This window comes from Dipteris shenzhenensis, chromosome 29, assembly GCF_047967505.1.
Source record: "Dipteris shenzhenensis isolate YYH24624 ecotype China chromosome 29, Dip_SZ_1.0, whole genome shotgun sequence".
In the NCBI taxonomy this organism is placed as follows: domain Eukaryota; kingdom Viridiplantae; phylum Streptophyta; class Polypodiopsida; order Gleicheniales; family Dipteridaceae; genus Dipteris; species Dipteris shenzhenensis.
Window position 1 is genome coordinate 32,931,144 of NC_141624.1, and position 17,296 is coordinate 32,948,439.

Here is a 17,296-nt window from a genome sequence, read left to right on the forward strand (position 1 = left end):
AGTTTTCCCTCCAGGTATGCTCTAAATTTCGAAATCTGTTGCTGCGTTTTTGCTGGATACCTGGGATAGGAGGGGTGGAGAGATATCTGGGAAAAGGAAGAAGAAAAAGAGAGAGAAAAATCGAGATCTCTGAAGGCCTGTGAGAGAAGGCTAGAGGAAGGGGAAAGAGAGCAGAAAAGCAGGAGAGAGGGGCGGAAAAGAGCAGCACGGGAGGCGTGGAAGAGGCACCTGGGATGGTACGGAGTAGGCTGGGGGCAACGAGAGGCTTGAGTGCCTGCGCAACAGGCTGTGTACAGCCTGCGCAGAAGGCTGCGAGCAGCCTGCACATAGGGCTGCGTGCAGCCTGCGCAGGGGGTGCTTTTTTCGAAAAAGCACCCTTCCAAAGCTAGGAGGGCTTGGCCTTTTTTGGAAGTACAGCTTCCAAATAAGGCCGCCCTGCACCCTATATAGGTGGGGGCAGGGTACCAGCCTACCCACAAGCCAGCCTACAGCTTCGAGGCAGCACCTCGATTTCTGCGCCAGCCTGCCTCATCCGTACCCTGTCTGCGCCAGCACTGCCCTGCATCGTGCAGTCTTCTGCATCCGCACCCTGCCTGCGTCAGCCTGCGACAGCCATCGAAGGCTCTGCATCAGCACCGTACGGACTGTACGGAATACCTGCGCCAGCCCTGCAACAGTACCGTACGAGCTGCGTCAGCCCTGCATCTGCTGCTGCGAAATCTGTCTGTGCACCTGTACCTGCAGACTGTACAGACGCCGTACAGCTACGTCAGCACTGTGCGGCCTCCGTCAGCATCTGTACGGCCTGCGTCAGCGACCGTACAGTCCATGTCAGCAGACCGTACGGCCTGCGTCAGCAGACCATACAGCTACTCCAGCAGCACGCGCATACGGTTGCGGGTTCGGAGAGGTCTCGGGATTCGTGGGCTTCCGATTCGCAAGGTTCCAGCATCTCCTTCTGTCAGCATCTTTCGGGACGGTTTTCTTCTGCTCCATTCTCCTCTGTACTTCGTTTCAGCCAGTTATTTCTCTCAGTTTGTATTCAAATCAGATTTCAGCCATGTCTGATGCTCAAAATCCCGAGTTCACCATGGGAGAGCAGGACTTGGATTACACTCCTCTGGGAGAGGAGGATCAGGGTCTCTATGACGACCTAATAACTAAGAAAGCCTTCAGTGAATTTACGACTGCTCTTGATGGCAAATTCGAGCAGGTCAATGCTAATCAATCGGGGTTGACACAGCAACTCCAGGGGATACAAGCAACTCTCACTCTTCTGGCTAGCACTGTACAGGCACTCACGCATGTGGATGCCATGGCTTCGGTGCTAGGCCCGAATATAACTCCAGATCCTTTTCCCGGTGACCAAAAGTCAAGAACAAAGGAGGTAGTTGACACTTGGTTGCACAAGTGGCAGGTACACTTCCAATTCCACCCCTATCCAGATGAGAAAAAGATTCAGCTTGCAGCAGGGTTTATGTCAGGTAAAGCCTTGCTATGGTGGAAAGAACTCCAGCCTAAGCCTGATACTTGGACAGATTTTGAGGGCATCTTCAGGAAGGAGTTCCTGAAGAAGGAGGATGACTACGATATCGTTGGCAAGCTCAAGGCCCTCGATATGTCAAAATTAAACTTGACCTTTGAAGTTTATCTTCAAAGATTTAGGGATCTGCAAACCAGGGCCACTAAAATGGATCCAGTAACCTTGTTAGGTTTCTTCGTGGATGGTTTGCCAGACTCCTACAAGTTGCAGATAAAGAACAACAAGTGCACAACGTTGCAGGAGGCCATGACATATGCACGCATATATGATGATACCATGGCCGGTACCAAGGCAACCACAGTTACCGATACGAGTGGAAAGAACAAACGCAAGTTCTTTAAGCATACGACTGGTATTGCAGAGACGAAGTCTACGGACAACGCCTCCAGGAAGAGCTTAACTCCAGCAAAGAATGGTAAAGCCCATTTCCTTCGCACTCTGAGGCTCAAGAAAGAAGGACGATGCTTCTATTGCGAGGAGCGGGGCCACACAAAGAATGAGTGTCCTAAGCGGAAGAACCAAAAGTTGGTGCTAGGACCGAAGCTCCAGGCGGGTCCACGTACCGCAGCCAAGGGAGCAAACCAAGTCGCGATGACAGGTATTTCAATAAATGTCATTACCTGCCCACTCTCTTGTAATTGTACTTTCAATACTTCGTTGTTTGGTTCCCATGATCTTTTCCGAGTTTATGGAGAAGTTAGGGACCAACAGGTTCACATTCTCTTTGATCCGGGCAGCTCTCACAATTTTGTTAATTACAAATTTGTGCAGAAGATGGGGCTGTCCACAGTACCTAGCGATCACACCTACGAGGTGCAACTTCCAGCTAGTTTTGGGATCGCAAGGTTGAAGCGCTTCCTATCCGGATTCAGGCCTACACGGGAGCTCTTACATGTTATGTTATGCATCTGGAGCATGTAGACTTGTTGATCGGGATAGAGTGGTTTAAAACCCACAATATTCAGATCGGATGGACGGAGCATACGCTTTCTTTTGTAGATAAGGACACCCAATTTTGTATTCAGTGTGATCAAATTCCCCCTTCTCAGGGGCCTATTGTATCTGCGATGCAGCTTCGGAATACATTAAACAATTCTCATTATGATGTCTATCAGTGTGTTTTGATTCCACTTTCTTCATTTATTGTTTCGGTAATTAACAAGAATGAATTAAGTGTGTTTGAACACCGTGAATTGAGAATGTTGTTAGATAATTTTAAGGACATATTCCCAGCTCAACTGCCGGAAGGTTTACCTCCAGAACGGGCAGTAGATCATCGCATAGACTTAGTCCCAGGGGCTCAACCTATCAGTGTACCACCTTATAGGATGAGCCAGGTAGAGGAGGATGAGTTAGCTATCCAGCTTCAGGATTACCTGAATATGGGCTATATCCGCCCAAGTAAATCACCCTGGGGTGCACCTGTCCTCTTAAGAAAGAAGAAAGATTCTTCCTAGAGAATGTGTATAGATTATAAACGATTAAATAAAGTCACAATTAAGAACCGCTATCCTTTACCTTGTTCCGATGATTTGATAGACCGTTTGGCCAGAGCGAAGTATTTCACTAAGATTGATTTGCGTACGGGTTATCACCAAATCCGTATCTATGCTAAACACATAGATAGGACCGCATTCCGGACTAGGTATGGTCATTACGAGTTCCTCGTATTACCTTTTGGTTTGACCAATGCTCCTGCTACTTTTCAGCAGATGATGAACGATTTGTTCAAAGATTATCTGGGCAAATTTGTTGTAGTGTTCTTAGATGATATCTTGGTATATAGTAAAACGCTTGAGGATCACATAGGACACCTCCGGGTTGTCTTAGTTGTTCTAAGACAGCATAAGCTTTATGCCAAGATGAGTAAATGTGACTTCTTTATGAAGGAGATCATTTACTTACGACACAAGATTTCTTCTGAAGGTATTAGCATTGATCTGGATCGTATCCAGAAGGTTTTAGAATGGCCTATCCCTCAGACTGTGAAACAACTTCGTTCTTTCCTAGGATTTACGGTATTTCTTCGGAAGTCAGTGCGTGATTATTCACATATCACGGCACCCTTGACCAACATATTGAAAGGTCGTGGACGCAGGTCTACCCAACCAATCTCTTGGAATGATGCAATGAACAAGGCTTTTGAAACCTTGAAGTTTTCTATCAAGGAAGCACCCGTTCTTGCATTACCCGATCCTACCCGGCCTTATGTTTTAGAGGCCAATGCGAGTGATTATGCGATTGGGGCAACTCTATTCCAAGAGGGCAGACCTGTAGCTTTCGAGAGTAAGAAGCTAGACGACACTCAGTATCGTTGGCCAACACTCGAGAAGGAACTTTATGCTGTAGTGTATGCTCTTAAGGTTTGGAGACACTACTTGTATGGTTCAAAGTTCCTTGTATTGACTGATTGTGATGGCTCAGAATTGAGAGGAAGGAAAGCTAGATGGGCAGAATTAATGCAGGATTTTGATTTCGAAATACGTTATCGCAAGGGTTCGTTTAATAGTGTGGCGGATGCCTTAAGTCGAGTTAAGTTTGTAAATGCTTTGTCATTTACGGAAATATCCTCAGACCTATTTCAATCCTTGAGAGGGCTATACGTAACTGATAGTCATTTCAGTTCTTATTGGCAGAGAGTCCAGGATGGGAGCTCCATGGTTGACCAGGACTCAGGGATTGTGCCACCTAGGATACAGGCGGCAGGAGGTCAGTGTGGATGATTAGGAACGGCTTGCTGTTCCGGAATGAAAAGATTTGTGTGCCTGATGTTCTGGACCTTAAATCCAAGATTCTCTGGGAGTGTCATGATGCTCCTAGTGCTGGACATCCGGGTATACATAGGACTCTGTCCTTTGTGAAGCATACCTTTTATTGGCCTAAGATGCGTGCATTTATTGAGAACTAAGTAGGTTGCCGAGTTTGTCAGGTTACTAAGGCAGAACGCCTTAGAAGCGCCGGCTTATTACAGCCATTATAGATTCCTGGTAATAAATGGGAAAGTATTTCCATGGATTTTATTACTGGTTTACCTCGAACGCGCAAGGGTCATGACTCTATTTGGGTCATAGTCGACCGTTTGACAAAAATGGCTAGATTCTTACCTACAAGAACAACTATTTCAGCTGTTCAGTTGGCTCACGAGTTTGTGGACCACTTGTTCAAGCTGTATGGCTTGCTGTTCCGGAATGAAAAGATTTGTGTGCCTGATGTTCTGGACCTTAAATCCAAGATTCTCTGGGAGTGTCATGATGCTCCTAGTGCTGGACATCCGGGTATACATAGGACTCTGTCCTTTGTGAAGCATACCTTTTATTGGCCTAAGATGCGTGCATTTATTGAGAACTAAGTAGGTTGCCGAGTTTGTCAGGTTACTAAGGCAGAACGCCTTAGAAGCGCGGGCTTATTACAGCCATTACAGATTCCTGGTAATAAATGGGAAAGTATTTCCATGGATTTTATTACTGGTTTACCTCGAACGCGCAAGGGTCATGACTCTATTTGGGTCATAGTCGACCGTTTGACAAAAATGGCTAGATTCTTACCTACAAGAACAACTATTTCAGCTGTTCAGTTGGCTCACGAGTTTGTGGACCACTTGTTCAAGCTGTATGGTTTGCCATCTGACATAGTCAGTGACAGGGACTCAAAGTTTACAAGTAACTTTTGAACACTTGTTTTTGAGAAGTTAGAAACTACTCTAAGTATGAGTTCCTCGGATCATGCACAATCCGATGGCAGTACAGAAAAGGTCAACCAATTGCTTCGGGCATATGTATCTAAGAGACAATCTTCAAGGGAAGATTATCTACCTATGATTGAATTTGCTTACAACAGTGCAAAGCATTCTAGTACAGGTTACAGTCCTTTTATGCTTATGTACGGGTTTCAACCTAAGTCACCAGTTATGGTTGGATTAAAAGGGATTCAAAATGATGCTGCTAAGAACTTCTTGCTCGATATGCAGGCAATGTTGCAGTTTGCCAAGGAGTCTATTAGAAGTGCCCAAGATCGGGACAGATTTTATGCTAATAGACATCGTTCACCCAGAGAGTTCTCTGAAGGAACGATGGTATATTTGAGAATTCCTAAGGAATCCAAGAGCCTAAGTACTGGTTTGGTTCCGAAATTATCCCCCAGATACTGTGGCCCATTCAAGGTCATTAAAAGAATTGGACCAGTTGCATATCGACTAGAATTGCCTCCTGATGTTAAAGTACATCCAGTCTTTCATGTCAGTAGACTGAAAGAAGTCTTGGGTGCAGATGATCAACTTGTTTCTCCTCATGAGATTATAGAAGTTACAGATTTGACTTTTATTCCTCACGAACCTGAGTGTATTCTTGAATTTCGTGAAAGACAGATTCGTAATCGTACTATCACGGGGAGACATTACAAAACCTCCAAAGAACATTTCCAAATTTCTTAGCGAACTCAGGAGTGAGTTCTTAGAGGAGGGGGAGTATGTCATGTGCACGGATTGGTATCTGACGTGTACTAGGTACACAGAACTAGCTCAGGTTAGCCTGGGGAGGCTTAGAGCTAGGCAGGCTTGATTCTCGGGTTGAGTGGCAAGGGTACGAACTATTTATAGGTCTTCGCTATTTTTGGCGCCAGGGGCCCGAGTCTATAAAAGAGGCCCAGGGGGTTCAGTTCTCAGTGTGCAGTTGGGAGCAAGTCTCGTTCCCAGGTGCAAGGTCTGATCCTGGATTGAGTCGCGGACGCGCGCCTGCATCTTAGCGTAGCCCAAGGCCCAGTGGCAGATCCAGGGCTTCACAGCGCCACCTGGTGGTATGGGACACCAGGCTGGTTTGGATCTAATTGGGAGTTCGTGCCAGTAGCTCAGCTCGTGGCTCGGAGGGGACATTTTCTGATTCGGGATCACATCCCGTAGATGTCACGTTTGGGTGGTGAGCAGCCTGCTCAGTTCTGATGTTGTGTGTGGATGTTTTGCAGATCAGGGGTTTCAGGAGTGCTGGGATGTGTCAGGAGGATACATAATGCCTTCCATGTGAGCTTGTTGAAACCGTTCCAGGGTGATGTGTCACAAGATATACCTCTAGAGGAACATCCTGAAGTTGAGGAATAGGATGAGATTCTGGTACCCGAACAGATATTGGCACATGAGGAACGAAAGGTTAAGGGTAGAATTTCCCGTCGCTACTTGGTTAAATTTCAGAATCACCCAGCGTTGGATGTGAGGTGGATGGAAGAGGGTGAACTGGCAGAATCACCTAAGGTATTGCAGCTCTACCTAGATGCATTTCAGATAGAGCAACCTGTGGTTATGGGTCATTGAGCCTCAGTAGAGCGTAGGTTGGAGCATTTCCTGGTGCTCAAGAGGGGGATAGCACTTCTACTCCCTTGGTTCAGACAGCTCATCAGATATCATGAGGTCGCTTGGTGAAACCGATTGTATCACCTAAGGTATTGGTTGCTGGCAGTGTTTCTGCCGTGAGGCCTATGATCAGTGTACTAGTCACTGCAGGATTGGATGTATATGATTGGTTATGTGCACCTCTACCATATTATATATCTGCTAGTTTCTTTTCGGACAGATATCTCTGTTGGTCCTGTCTAAAGGTTGTTACGGAAGCATCTGTTGGTCTTTCTCCAGATATCCTTTGGTATTTCCAGAGACATCTGATATATATATTTGCTGTACTTTGGTTCGTAATGCTGCTTTTGCATTATTGGAGATGCAGGTATTTGTGCAAAAATATTGGAAAAGGCAGAGTCTACCACGTTTTGGATGTAATTTTCAGAATTTACCACTTGATGTCACTTGGACAGCAAATGAGGACATTTTCTAGGATTCCAAGAGGGGGGTAGGTCACGGCGGCATGGTTCGAATTATTAAATTTACATGTGACAACCCAAGCCCTACAGTGGTAAAAAGGCTAACCTAGTGCATTAATTCCTAGGGCCAAGGGCAAGGGATAAGTGGTTTCGAGAGGGGTAAAAATCCCCTAGCTAAATTTAGCATCAGTGACCCAAAAGTGGGGCTAGGGTGCTTTTCCAAGAGAAGAGGGCTCCAATGTGCATGTGCAAGCTTGGATAGGACTCCCAGAGAGCAACCACCAGCAGCCAGGAATCAAGTGCATGCTTGCCAGAACAGGTCGACTTGCTCATTCCAGCCTTCCAGCACCAGTCGCAGGTTGCCAGAGCCCATACGGGTGCTTCCAGCTCCAGTCGCAGGTTACCAAGAGGGTGCCAAGGAGATTTTGCAAGTTTTCTAGAGCTGTCAAGAGCCAGTCGCAGGCATCTGGAGCAGCCAGAAACCATTTGCAGGTGTCTGGGGCTGTTCGGATCAATTGCACATGACTAGAGGCAGAAGAGAGCATTTCGCAGGTTCCCAAGTGCAGTCGTTGGGATTGCCAGGACTTGTGGATATTTCACAACCTACCAGAGGAGCATTTTGCTGATTCGCAACTATTTCAAAAGCTTCCAGGAGCAGCATGGACAGGTCGAGCATATTGCAGGAGAGTTGGGTTGCTTTTGCCTTGCTTTTACAGGTGTTGTACCCTTCAGTCACCTCTCCAGGTGCCCGGGACAGCTTGGATTTGTTGTCCTACTGGTTGAAGCCTTCCAGGGGATAGATTGGTTGCTAGTTGCCAGGAGTCTTCCAGGCTTGTGTTCTTGTTGGTTTCTGCCTAGCTGGCCTAGTTTGATAGGGTTTGGTTGAGCCAAAGGTTGCCAGATACTAGGTATTTTGGTTGTTGGTGGATGCCCTACTCCTGCCTGAGATTGCCCACAGGTTTTTGCCAGGATAGCCATGGAATTCGCATTGGGTTTTGATGCCTTGCCAGCCACAGTAAGGCTACTTGAGTACCCAGTTGATTGATCTCTCAGGTGCTGTGCAAAGTCGAGGCTTTGCTGTATTTTGATCTTTCTGAATATAATTAAAGAAATACCGCAAGGGGTGCCAATGATTTTGGGGCCAATCTGGTGTCTCGTGCAGACCAGGGGCATTCTAGCTCTTGGATTGTGTGTTGGAAGTTGATTTGTTTGCTGTCTTGAATTTTCTAAGTGGCTGTAATTAAGTAATTTGCTCATTATTTCGGATCTACCGCCCTTTGAAGAATCCGAAGGCTGATGACAGGTTCCATTTAGGAGACCTTAGACTACAAATATATGCATTGCATCATGCTATTTCTCCCCAGAGTCCAATTATGCCAGGATTTCCACAGCCAGGGGGACCTGATGCCTTTTCTTCTAGTTAGTATTTCATAGGAAAAAATGGTCCCCTTGCTGTGCACTCTACAAGCAGTTCAGATATAATCATGGAATGGAAAGAGGTACACCATCAGAAGGTAAAAAGTTAGCATGGTTGTGGTATACGAACGGCGGTCCGAATTGCACCAAAGGCCTCGCTACCGATTGCAAATCTGGCAGGGTGGCGTCACGGATAAACAAAAGGGTTTCCGAGAAACTCAATCATACTACTCTGCCCAATCTAATCTCCCTTGTAGAAATAATTTTGGAGTCGTTCTCTAAACCAGCTTTGAGCTGGCTGTAAGCGGACGTTACTTCTATAAGACAACTGGATTATCAGAGCTTTTTAAGTTGTTTCCTTATAAATTACTGTCAATTTTACAGAATACTTCATAGTTCTGTAAACAAATTGTAAAGCACTAACCTTGAGATCAGTATCTTTCCGTTCTGCTCGGAAATGTTCTATAAACGTTGAGTCGTCACTGAGGAACAGCTTAAAAAACTGCTCAACATTACAAGGGAACTCGTCCTGCACTCATGAAATTTCCAGTCCACAATGAGTAACATTTACATTCAAAAATAGACACAAGCTTCCTGCTCCATACAGACACTGTTTAATTATTCCTTTTTTGGGGAGAAGTGGGAGTAATAAGAATAGACCTACAGCCATGGATTAATGATTGAACTGACCTTTATAACCTCAACTAGCACATCATCTTTGATGAAGGGCTGTCCCTTTTCAATGTCTTCCGGTAATAGGTCATATTCAGCATTCAGAACAGCTAAAGCAGCTGCATTTTCCTTGAATGAGCTGCTGTGGGCTCTCAGCTCAGACTGACGTTGTTCCTGCAAGAGACATTGAGTAAGCTCAACAATCCACCCTATCCAATTATTCCAACCCATTCATAAAACCTGTAAAGAGAAAGATGAGGAGTGTAGCTGGATATATGGCTGCAAACATAAGAGGAGGCTTTTAATTGCTGTATCAGTATTCCACATTGCATTGGTTGCTGCATAGTAGACTGCATCATGGGATTTCCTACTCTTTTTTTCTGATGAGAAAGACTTCTTTTAAGTAGGAAAAAACACCTAAGAGCAAAGAGCTGAAGGCAAGAAATACATCATGCATAGAATGAAAATAAACTGAGAGGGTAGAGCCCTAAACCAAACAGCTAGGAATGAGGCCAGAAGTGCCACCTCAATCCTGTAACTAATATCTGAAAAGAAGGGATAACTCTCCATTCCCTAAGAAAAGTAAACATCCTGGCAATAGCGGCCCTCAAAGACCCCTGCATATCAGAACAGATGGTCATGAGAGCAAGGACCATGTCCGGTCCAAATATTGGCCAACGAGAGAGGGGTGGTGGACCTAGGAGCCATTTTGTGCCCCTATGCATCTGGATTCCAGATATGCCAGGCTGAAATGCTCGCTATGATCTCCCACCAAGTGTCCACTACTGAAGCATGTGCAAGTTTGTATGGAGAGAAAGCAACAGCATAGAGAGCATGGCTCAAGTAAGCGACATTAAACCAAGAAAGTCCAAGAAGAGCCATGCCTCTTGAACAACTGAACAACTGGGGTCTTGTAAGAGAGAGCCAAGAAACCGATACCCAGGTGATGAAAAAAGGGGAAGGGGCATTGCCCTTATGAAGAGAAAAGAGAGCAGTCATGGACTCTACATTGGTGAAGTAGAACCCTCATATCTGGTTTACCAATTTAGGAATAACCTGCCAAACCCTCTACCTGTCATGTGGAGGATTAACCAATAGGTGCATCAAGTAGAGCCCTCATATCTGGTTTTACCGATTTAGGAATAACCTGCCAAACCCTTTGCCTAGCATCATGCAGAGGATTAATAGCACACCTGCATCAGCAGCTCATTGGGAGAGGCACATACTTTGTTGCCAAATGCTATGGGACAGTTTCCATTCCTAGGCAGATCTCTCTTTTCTTTGTTTGATAGCTCACAAAGCCCTAGCAATGGGCACATGGCTGGGATATATGCATAGACAGGTGACTTGTTTGCGATGTCGTGCCTTCGGAAAGGAGTCACATAGGCATTGTATCTGGAATTGCCTACATTCATACAAGGTTTGGCGGTGAGCCTTCAGATTTGTCTTTGCTAAATGGTGGTGACCAGGAGCGTAGTTGAATTGGGTAACGGATAGACAACCACCTTGTGGCTCGAAGATTTTTTTAGCTTTTGGTGAAACTCAGCTTCTACAGAGATCATTGCTTACGGATCTCAGAGGTGAGGTTCATTGAGCCGTCGGGCTACACCCAAATTCATCTCCCACATGCATTGAGGATCTCAATGGGTCAGTTTCGAGTATCTTCACACAAGCTACGGGTTGAGATAGGACGAGAAAAGGACATCCGACGTGAGAGACGGATCAACACTTTATGTGATACGAAGGAGATCGAGACAGAGGATCACTATGCTTTTAGATGCCCTCTATACTATGAGATCCGTGGATGGCACCATTGTCTTTTCAGTACCGGTTTCGACCCACTTAGAGAGTTCCTGCCACATCTAGATCAGTGGCGGGTGGCTAGTTTCCTTCTTGAGGCCCAAAGACACAGAGGTCTGCTCATTCGAGCACAGAGGAGAAGACCGGCCGAGCCTAGTCAGAGCACGATCATGGATTTTTTCTCCGGTGACCCAAGCTAGGACAGTGCCAGAGGACACGACTCGCCAAACCCGACCCCAAATGGACACTCACATGAGAGCCACAGACATATCCTTTTTCTTCAACGTGGGGAGATGGACCACTGGATTGACAATAGCACTTGCCAAACAACGGGCCACCTCACGAAGACTAAGATGGGACCCAAACAGGCCGAATGACAACAACGTTCTATCATTTTCTCTCTAGACGCGAGCTCTCGCCAGATCCTAATCCATTGTCAGACGAGCTCTTCTTTTCTCTCCTCAGTCGTCCAATCATGTTAGTCCCACAGACAACATACACAGGTCCATCCACTAAAGGACACTTGAGGGATTGATAGACAACCAAAACAATTGTCCTTGGTGTTTGCTTCCCCATTGTGAGTTTTCTCACCATTGTGAGTTTTCTCTCACAACAATAGTGCAATGTACACCTATTATTTCTCATCCGAGACATCAGCCTTGGGTTTTATTAGCTTTCGTATCTAGTTTGTTTTCAGTCTCATGGACCCTTTGGTCTTTCGTAAACGTAAATAAACTCTCTCTCTCTCTCTCGCCGCTTCATCCAAGATGATGGCAGCTTTTCAGAGGAGACTTACTCATGGAGATCTCGCCCCACCAGCCGCTCACCTCACCTTTGCTCAGATTTGTACTCTCATAGCAGGAGGCAGAGTCGATGGACAGGATTTCCAGTATTATTTTGGTTCTCAGACTCCGTGACACCTGGACTTGTATCTTTGCATTGGCATATTGTACTCATCCCCCCATTTTGCACCTAGGGGCAGTTTCCTTGCATCTAGTTTACTTTGTATTTAGGCTCAGATTTAACATTATGTACTTTCACTTGCATTGTATTGCGTAGCACTTAGATGATATTCGACGATGCCTCTTCTTTGTGGCACGTTGATTTTGTGCTATCTTGTACGCAGAGTTCTTGATGTCCCATGGGCCCATTTTGGCCTTTAGTGGACAATAATACACTTTCTTTCTTTCTTTCTTTCTCTCTCTCTCTCTCTCATACATAGCGACCAAATAGTAGAAGTGTCTGTCATGGGGCTCGACTCCTCAGCCAGCATCTACAGGACCACCGCAACGATGCCACACACCAGTTTCCATGGGCTTAAACATTTTTTGTACTAGTATTTCTATGTTTATGTGGCACTTGTCTTGGGTGCAAAGGCCAGTTTAGAGGCACCATCCATTCAGCTTTTGTATTTGGTTTTTTAAGTCTCCTAGGTACTTCAGGCTTTCAAAGACTTTGAAAAAGACTCTCTCTCTCTCTCTCTCTCTCTCTCTCTCTCTCTCTCTCTTTTAAGTCTCCTAGATACTTCAGGTGTCCTGTTTACTATGAGATCCGCAGACGTTTCTACTGCCTCTTCAGAGACAACTATGTGATTTTGGCCCAATTCATCTCCTACCCATACCAACGTTGTTTGGCAGGTTTCGTTCATGAGGCACTCAAACACCGCGAGAGGATACTGCGAGCACGGAGATAGGAGCAAGCAGACTTTTTCCTTGGCTGATCCCTCTCAGAGCTCTATCACGGAGTTTTTTCAACCAGATCACATTAATAACCACAGGACGAGGCCTCGACATGACCGTGACCCGGAGCCTGTGACCTGACAGCTCAGACAGAGGGTTGACACACAGATCACACTTGGGGACATCCCCTCACTGTTTAGAGTCGGGTCCCGCCCGACAAGGGTCACAGTAGCCCTGGTTAGACGCAGAGCTATGACCAGGAGACATGCTAAGGCTGCACCTTGAGTGGCCGACAGCACTCTATCGTCGCCGATTTCATGCCCCCATTGCCTCGTCCACCCTGATGTCCTGATGATGATGATGATGATGATGATGATGATGATGTTGAGATAGTCGACTACCGACATGACTATGTTGTACTTAGGATTTAGTACTGACATTCTGCATTTTTGCATTTACATTGGTGTGGATGCTCGTTTTAGTAGCTCCACCACCACAGCTCATTTGTACCAGGTTTTTCACAATCTCATAGACCCATCGGTCTTCCGAAGACTTTAATAAACTTTCTTTCTTTCTCCCTCCTTTATGCTGTCCCATAGACCTGTTGGTCTCCCGTGGACATTAATAGACTTTCTTACTTTCTTTTTTTCTTTATATGCCTTTCTTTGTTTGTGGTCCTGTTTATTTGATAGAGTTGGCTGTACGATGGAGTACCTACTTAGAGCTGCAGCAAGCAGTTGAGCTGTATAAAATTTTGATAACAAATTAGAGCCTGATAATTCTTCCACGGATATTTATAGAGATTTTTGTTTCTTGTTTTGAGATGCAAACTCAGATGTAGGAAGACTTTGGCCATAACCTTCATGAAGTGACAATGTTACGATCTGTTACATGCACAAAAGAATTAACAGACCCTAAGCTATAAAGTGATGATGGATTTTTTCAACCAGTATCAAGAAAGCTTCAATCGACCAGTGGTAGATGGCATTCTTTCTAGACAAACCTTTTTAGCTTTCTCTTGAAATTCCTTGAATCTGTTAGAAGCTCGTTGCAGCCCTCTGCATGCAGAATTCCTATTCCAAAATGATGCAAATTTGTATTTGGCACGACCTGCAAATCAGCTCACACTGGTCTGTGCATGCTCCCAAATTTTCTTTGAGTTTAAGTCATATGTGCCATTTCAATGCACAAAATCATGAAGCTTTACTCGCAAATGTAGTAACAAACAACAGTCAATACCCAGACTGAAGGGTTGTTAGAGCTGTGACTGTCGATAAATGATGCGCCAACTAAAGCTGGCTTTGGAAGCATCAATCATTTTAATACATACCATCAGGGCTTGCAAGAGGAGGCACACCATGACCACCAGACCCTGCTCTTAAAATTATGGTGATTGCAGGGTTTATAAATGCATGCTGGCTTCGTTTTATCTGCAAATTGAAATCAGTACCACCATAAGCAGAAACAGCATAAAAAATAGACAATGTTACATCTGAGAAACATAAATTGCCCCAAAGATTTAAAAAATGAATTTACCTCTTCCACATCTTCAAATGGAAGCACCACCTTCAACACAAAACAACATAATTTAAGTTTAAAAAATGTATAAACTAGCCCTTATCTAAATGAGATATCAAAAAATACAGTTGCTTTGCTAATTTACATAGCAATGAGGTACTTTCTTATGATCTAGTCTAAAATAGAAAAAGTCTCATTATTTCCCATTGAAAGGCAAGTGACGCAGGAGAACAGCAACCAAAGGATGCTTCCCTTTTCCATAATTTCTGGATTTGGGTCGTCCTTTTTTGTTTTCTTTGTTTTGTGCGTGTGCACGCGCATGCGTGCATGCGTACGTGTACGCATGCGCGTGCAAGGGAAAGGGGGGTTCCCACACACACACGCACAAAAGGAGAAAGAAAGAATTTCTTAACATCTATAGAAGGCCAAAAAAGATATGAGACCTCAAAAACTGAAATCACTATGGAAGTACACCACCATGCGGGAACTAGAGCTATGTATCACACCACCAAGGAAAAACTACTGATGAAAACTAGGGACTGCCGGTAAGAAACTTCATGTGTCACAAAAAATTCCTATGATGATGAAAGAAAGAAAATTTTATTAGGGCCCAAAAAAACCTATACCACAAAAATTGAAATCATCGTGAGAGAACACCCCCATGGGCGGAACTAGAGGTGTCTATCGCACCATCAAGAGAAAACTGTTGATGACTCCAGGAAAGAAACCCGTGTGTCAGGAGGAGTTTCTATTATATCCTATCCTGCGTAATGTGTCATGTGTTAGACGTGGGAGCTGACTAGGGTCCCATCTGGAGTCGTGGTGTCTCTAGAACATGTCTAAGATCTGCTCTTGGTGTCCTTTGCTTCTATCTATAGGATATACTGGCGTGAGGCAATTGATATTAGGATGCCACATTGATGGTACTTTGGATAAGACCAATGCTCATTGGGCCTGTGCCTAGTCTCCTACTGACTTGTCTAGTCTCCTGTTGACTTGGTGCGCAATCTCGACATCTCCTATCCAATAATTCTCCTTTGAAGTAGTATGTGATCTCTTCCTATCTAGGGCGGTGTCCCATGGTCGGTTTCGTGAGTCTAGACGTAAGTCAAGTGACATCGTGTACAAAGAGTGTGGTGCATCTCTGGTTTGGATAGTCAATGACTCTAGTTCACATCCATGTATCCATGGGTGATATCTCCCTCAGATCTTTTGAGTCATAATACCTCAGGAATCACATCTGGGGCATCACATCAAGACATGCTTCAGTCGCCCTAGAGCATAGGGTCCCACACTCCCAAGTGGAGCGGAGGGTGTAGATGATATCCTGCTAGATGGCGACCAAGGTAGCCGAGGGTGGAACTTGATGCTCACCCATCACCAAACTGCAGCGAACAACCCAAATGTTCCACGCCGCGATACTCGCTACTACCTCCCATATGCTGTCCTCCGGAGGAGAATGAGGAACGAGGCTATCAAGACTCAGGAGGGACCGCCTTATGGAGCTCTATCCTCAAAATGTTCTGACCCTGTATCCAGTAAGCTGGGGAGACCTCATCAATCTAGAACGTGTGTCTTCCCTTAGTCAACTAGGCCACCATCCCCCATGTGTAGACCCTCTGAAGGCTTTGCATACGGGTCATAATCCTGAGGGCTCCCATCCAAATCCTCGTTGCGCTGCGACAGCTCCAGAGACAGTGAGGGATCGTCTCCAGAAAACCAGCAGAGCAACAATGACACTGCCCCTCCACCCGTATCTGTTCCAACCACGAGCCGATGGGCAAGTGGCCAACCAGAAGAAGTAGGAGATCTTTCTCGGCTGCAACCAAAACCTAGAACGGACCTCCTGGGGCACTCTCTGGGCCACCCATTGCCTCTCCCTCAAAGGGGTCCAAGTCGAAGAGTCCATCTGAAGCCTCCTGCCAATCCGTGTGGTGTAGGAAAAGAAGGGCACCTCGTCCACCTGCTCAGCAAGGCTGCCCCTGGAGGGCCAAAACCACTCTCTCGAATCCCACTAGACCTCCCTCAAGGACCTACCCTCCCAAAGCCAAAGGCGCCATCTTGGGGCATCCTGCTCTGGGATACTGGGAGGATCAATGTGCCACTCCTTCCCTAAACGTCCCACCACTCTAATCATCTGCCAATGAATCCCATCCAGACTCCCATCCATCTCTAGGTCTCTCACAGTGAGTGCCTAGAGTAGGCCTCCAGGTCCTACAAAGAAAAAACCAAGCTGTGTGCTGCATCGCTGCATCATCATCCTCAAGGGAACACCAGTCCGAGAAAACTGACCAAACCATCTATTGTCCATCCACACACGAAGTCCTTCCCACCAAGACTCAGGGATGGCTAGGTCAATCTCTCTCATCCGATGCCCTCCCCCTCGCAAATGTACTAAGGCGCCAAGCCTCGCCTTTGCCTCCATGGATAATCTGCTCCACCTGCCAAAGGAGCTGGCAGGTCCACCTTCCCACTGTGCCCAACCAATGTGAGTCAGCTGCCGGAGCATACATCCATCCTGATCCCTAATCTTCGGGTGCCAAACAAGGGACTGACGCTCAAACTCCTCTCTACATCTGGGCTGAGCACGAATGAGGCCCCCTGCTAATCTCTACCAGACCCTATGGAGGCTCCTCATCAAGGGGGAACCCTTCCCTGGAAGGGGGGCCTTTGAAAAGATCCATCTGTGCGAATGCTGCCACTGTCCCCCAGTGCGTGGGGTGTTCCTGAGAAGCCCTTGCTGTAAGAGGAGCTTCCAAAGCTCTGCACCTGGGGTGAGGCCGCGCACAACCAACTACCCCAAGAGGGCTATGCTCTGCATCTCCGGATCAATGATACCCAAGCCTTCCAATGCCTGCGGCACGATCAC

The 17,296-nt window shown here is 46.0% G+C and overlaps 1 protein-coding gene across 8 annotated transcripts in view; it reads right to left on the reverse strand.

Moving 5' to 3' along the window:
• Window positions 1-17,296, reverse strand: part of LOC147882731 (C2 domain-containing protein / GRAM domain-containing protein) — a 79,990-nt gene that overhangs the window by 16,496 nt on the left and 46,198 nt on the right. For all 8 annotated transcript variants that reach the window (XM_087400329.1, XM_087400332.1, XM_087400330.1 and 5 more), the window contains 5 exons: window positions 14,446-14,475; window positions 14,240-14,339; window positions 13,913-14,019; window positions 9,449-9,604; window positions 9,183-9,287 (listed from right to left, as the gene is read on the reverse strand). In XM_087400329.1, coding sequence (XP_087256455.1) covers window positions 9,183-9,287; window positions 9,449-9,604; window positions 13,913-14,019; window positions 14,240-14,339; window positions 14,446-14,475 — 498 coding nt within the window. The remainder of the gene's footprint in view (window positions 1-9,182; window positions 9,288-9,448; window positions 9,605-13,912; window positions 14,020-14,239; window positions 14,340-14,445; window positions 14,476-17,296) is intronic.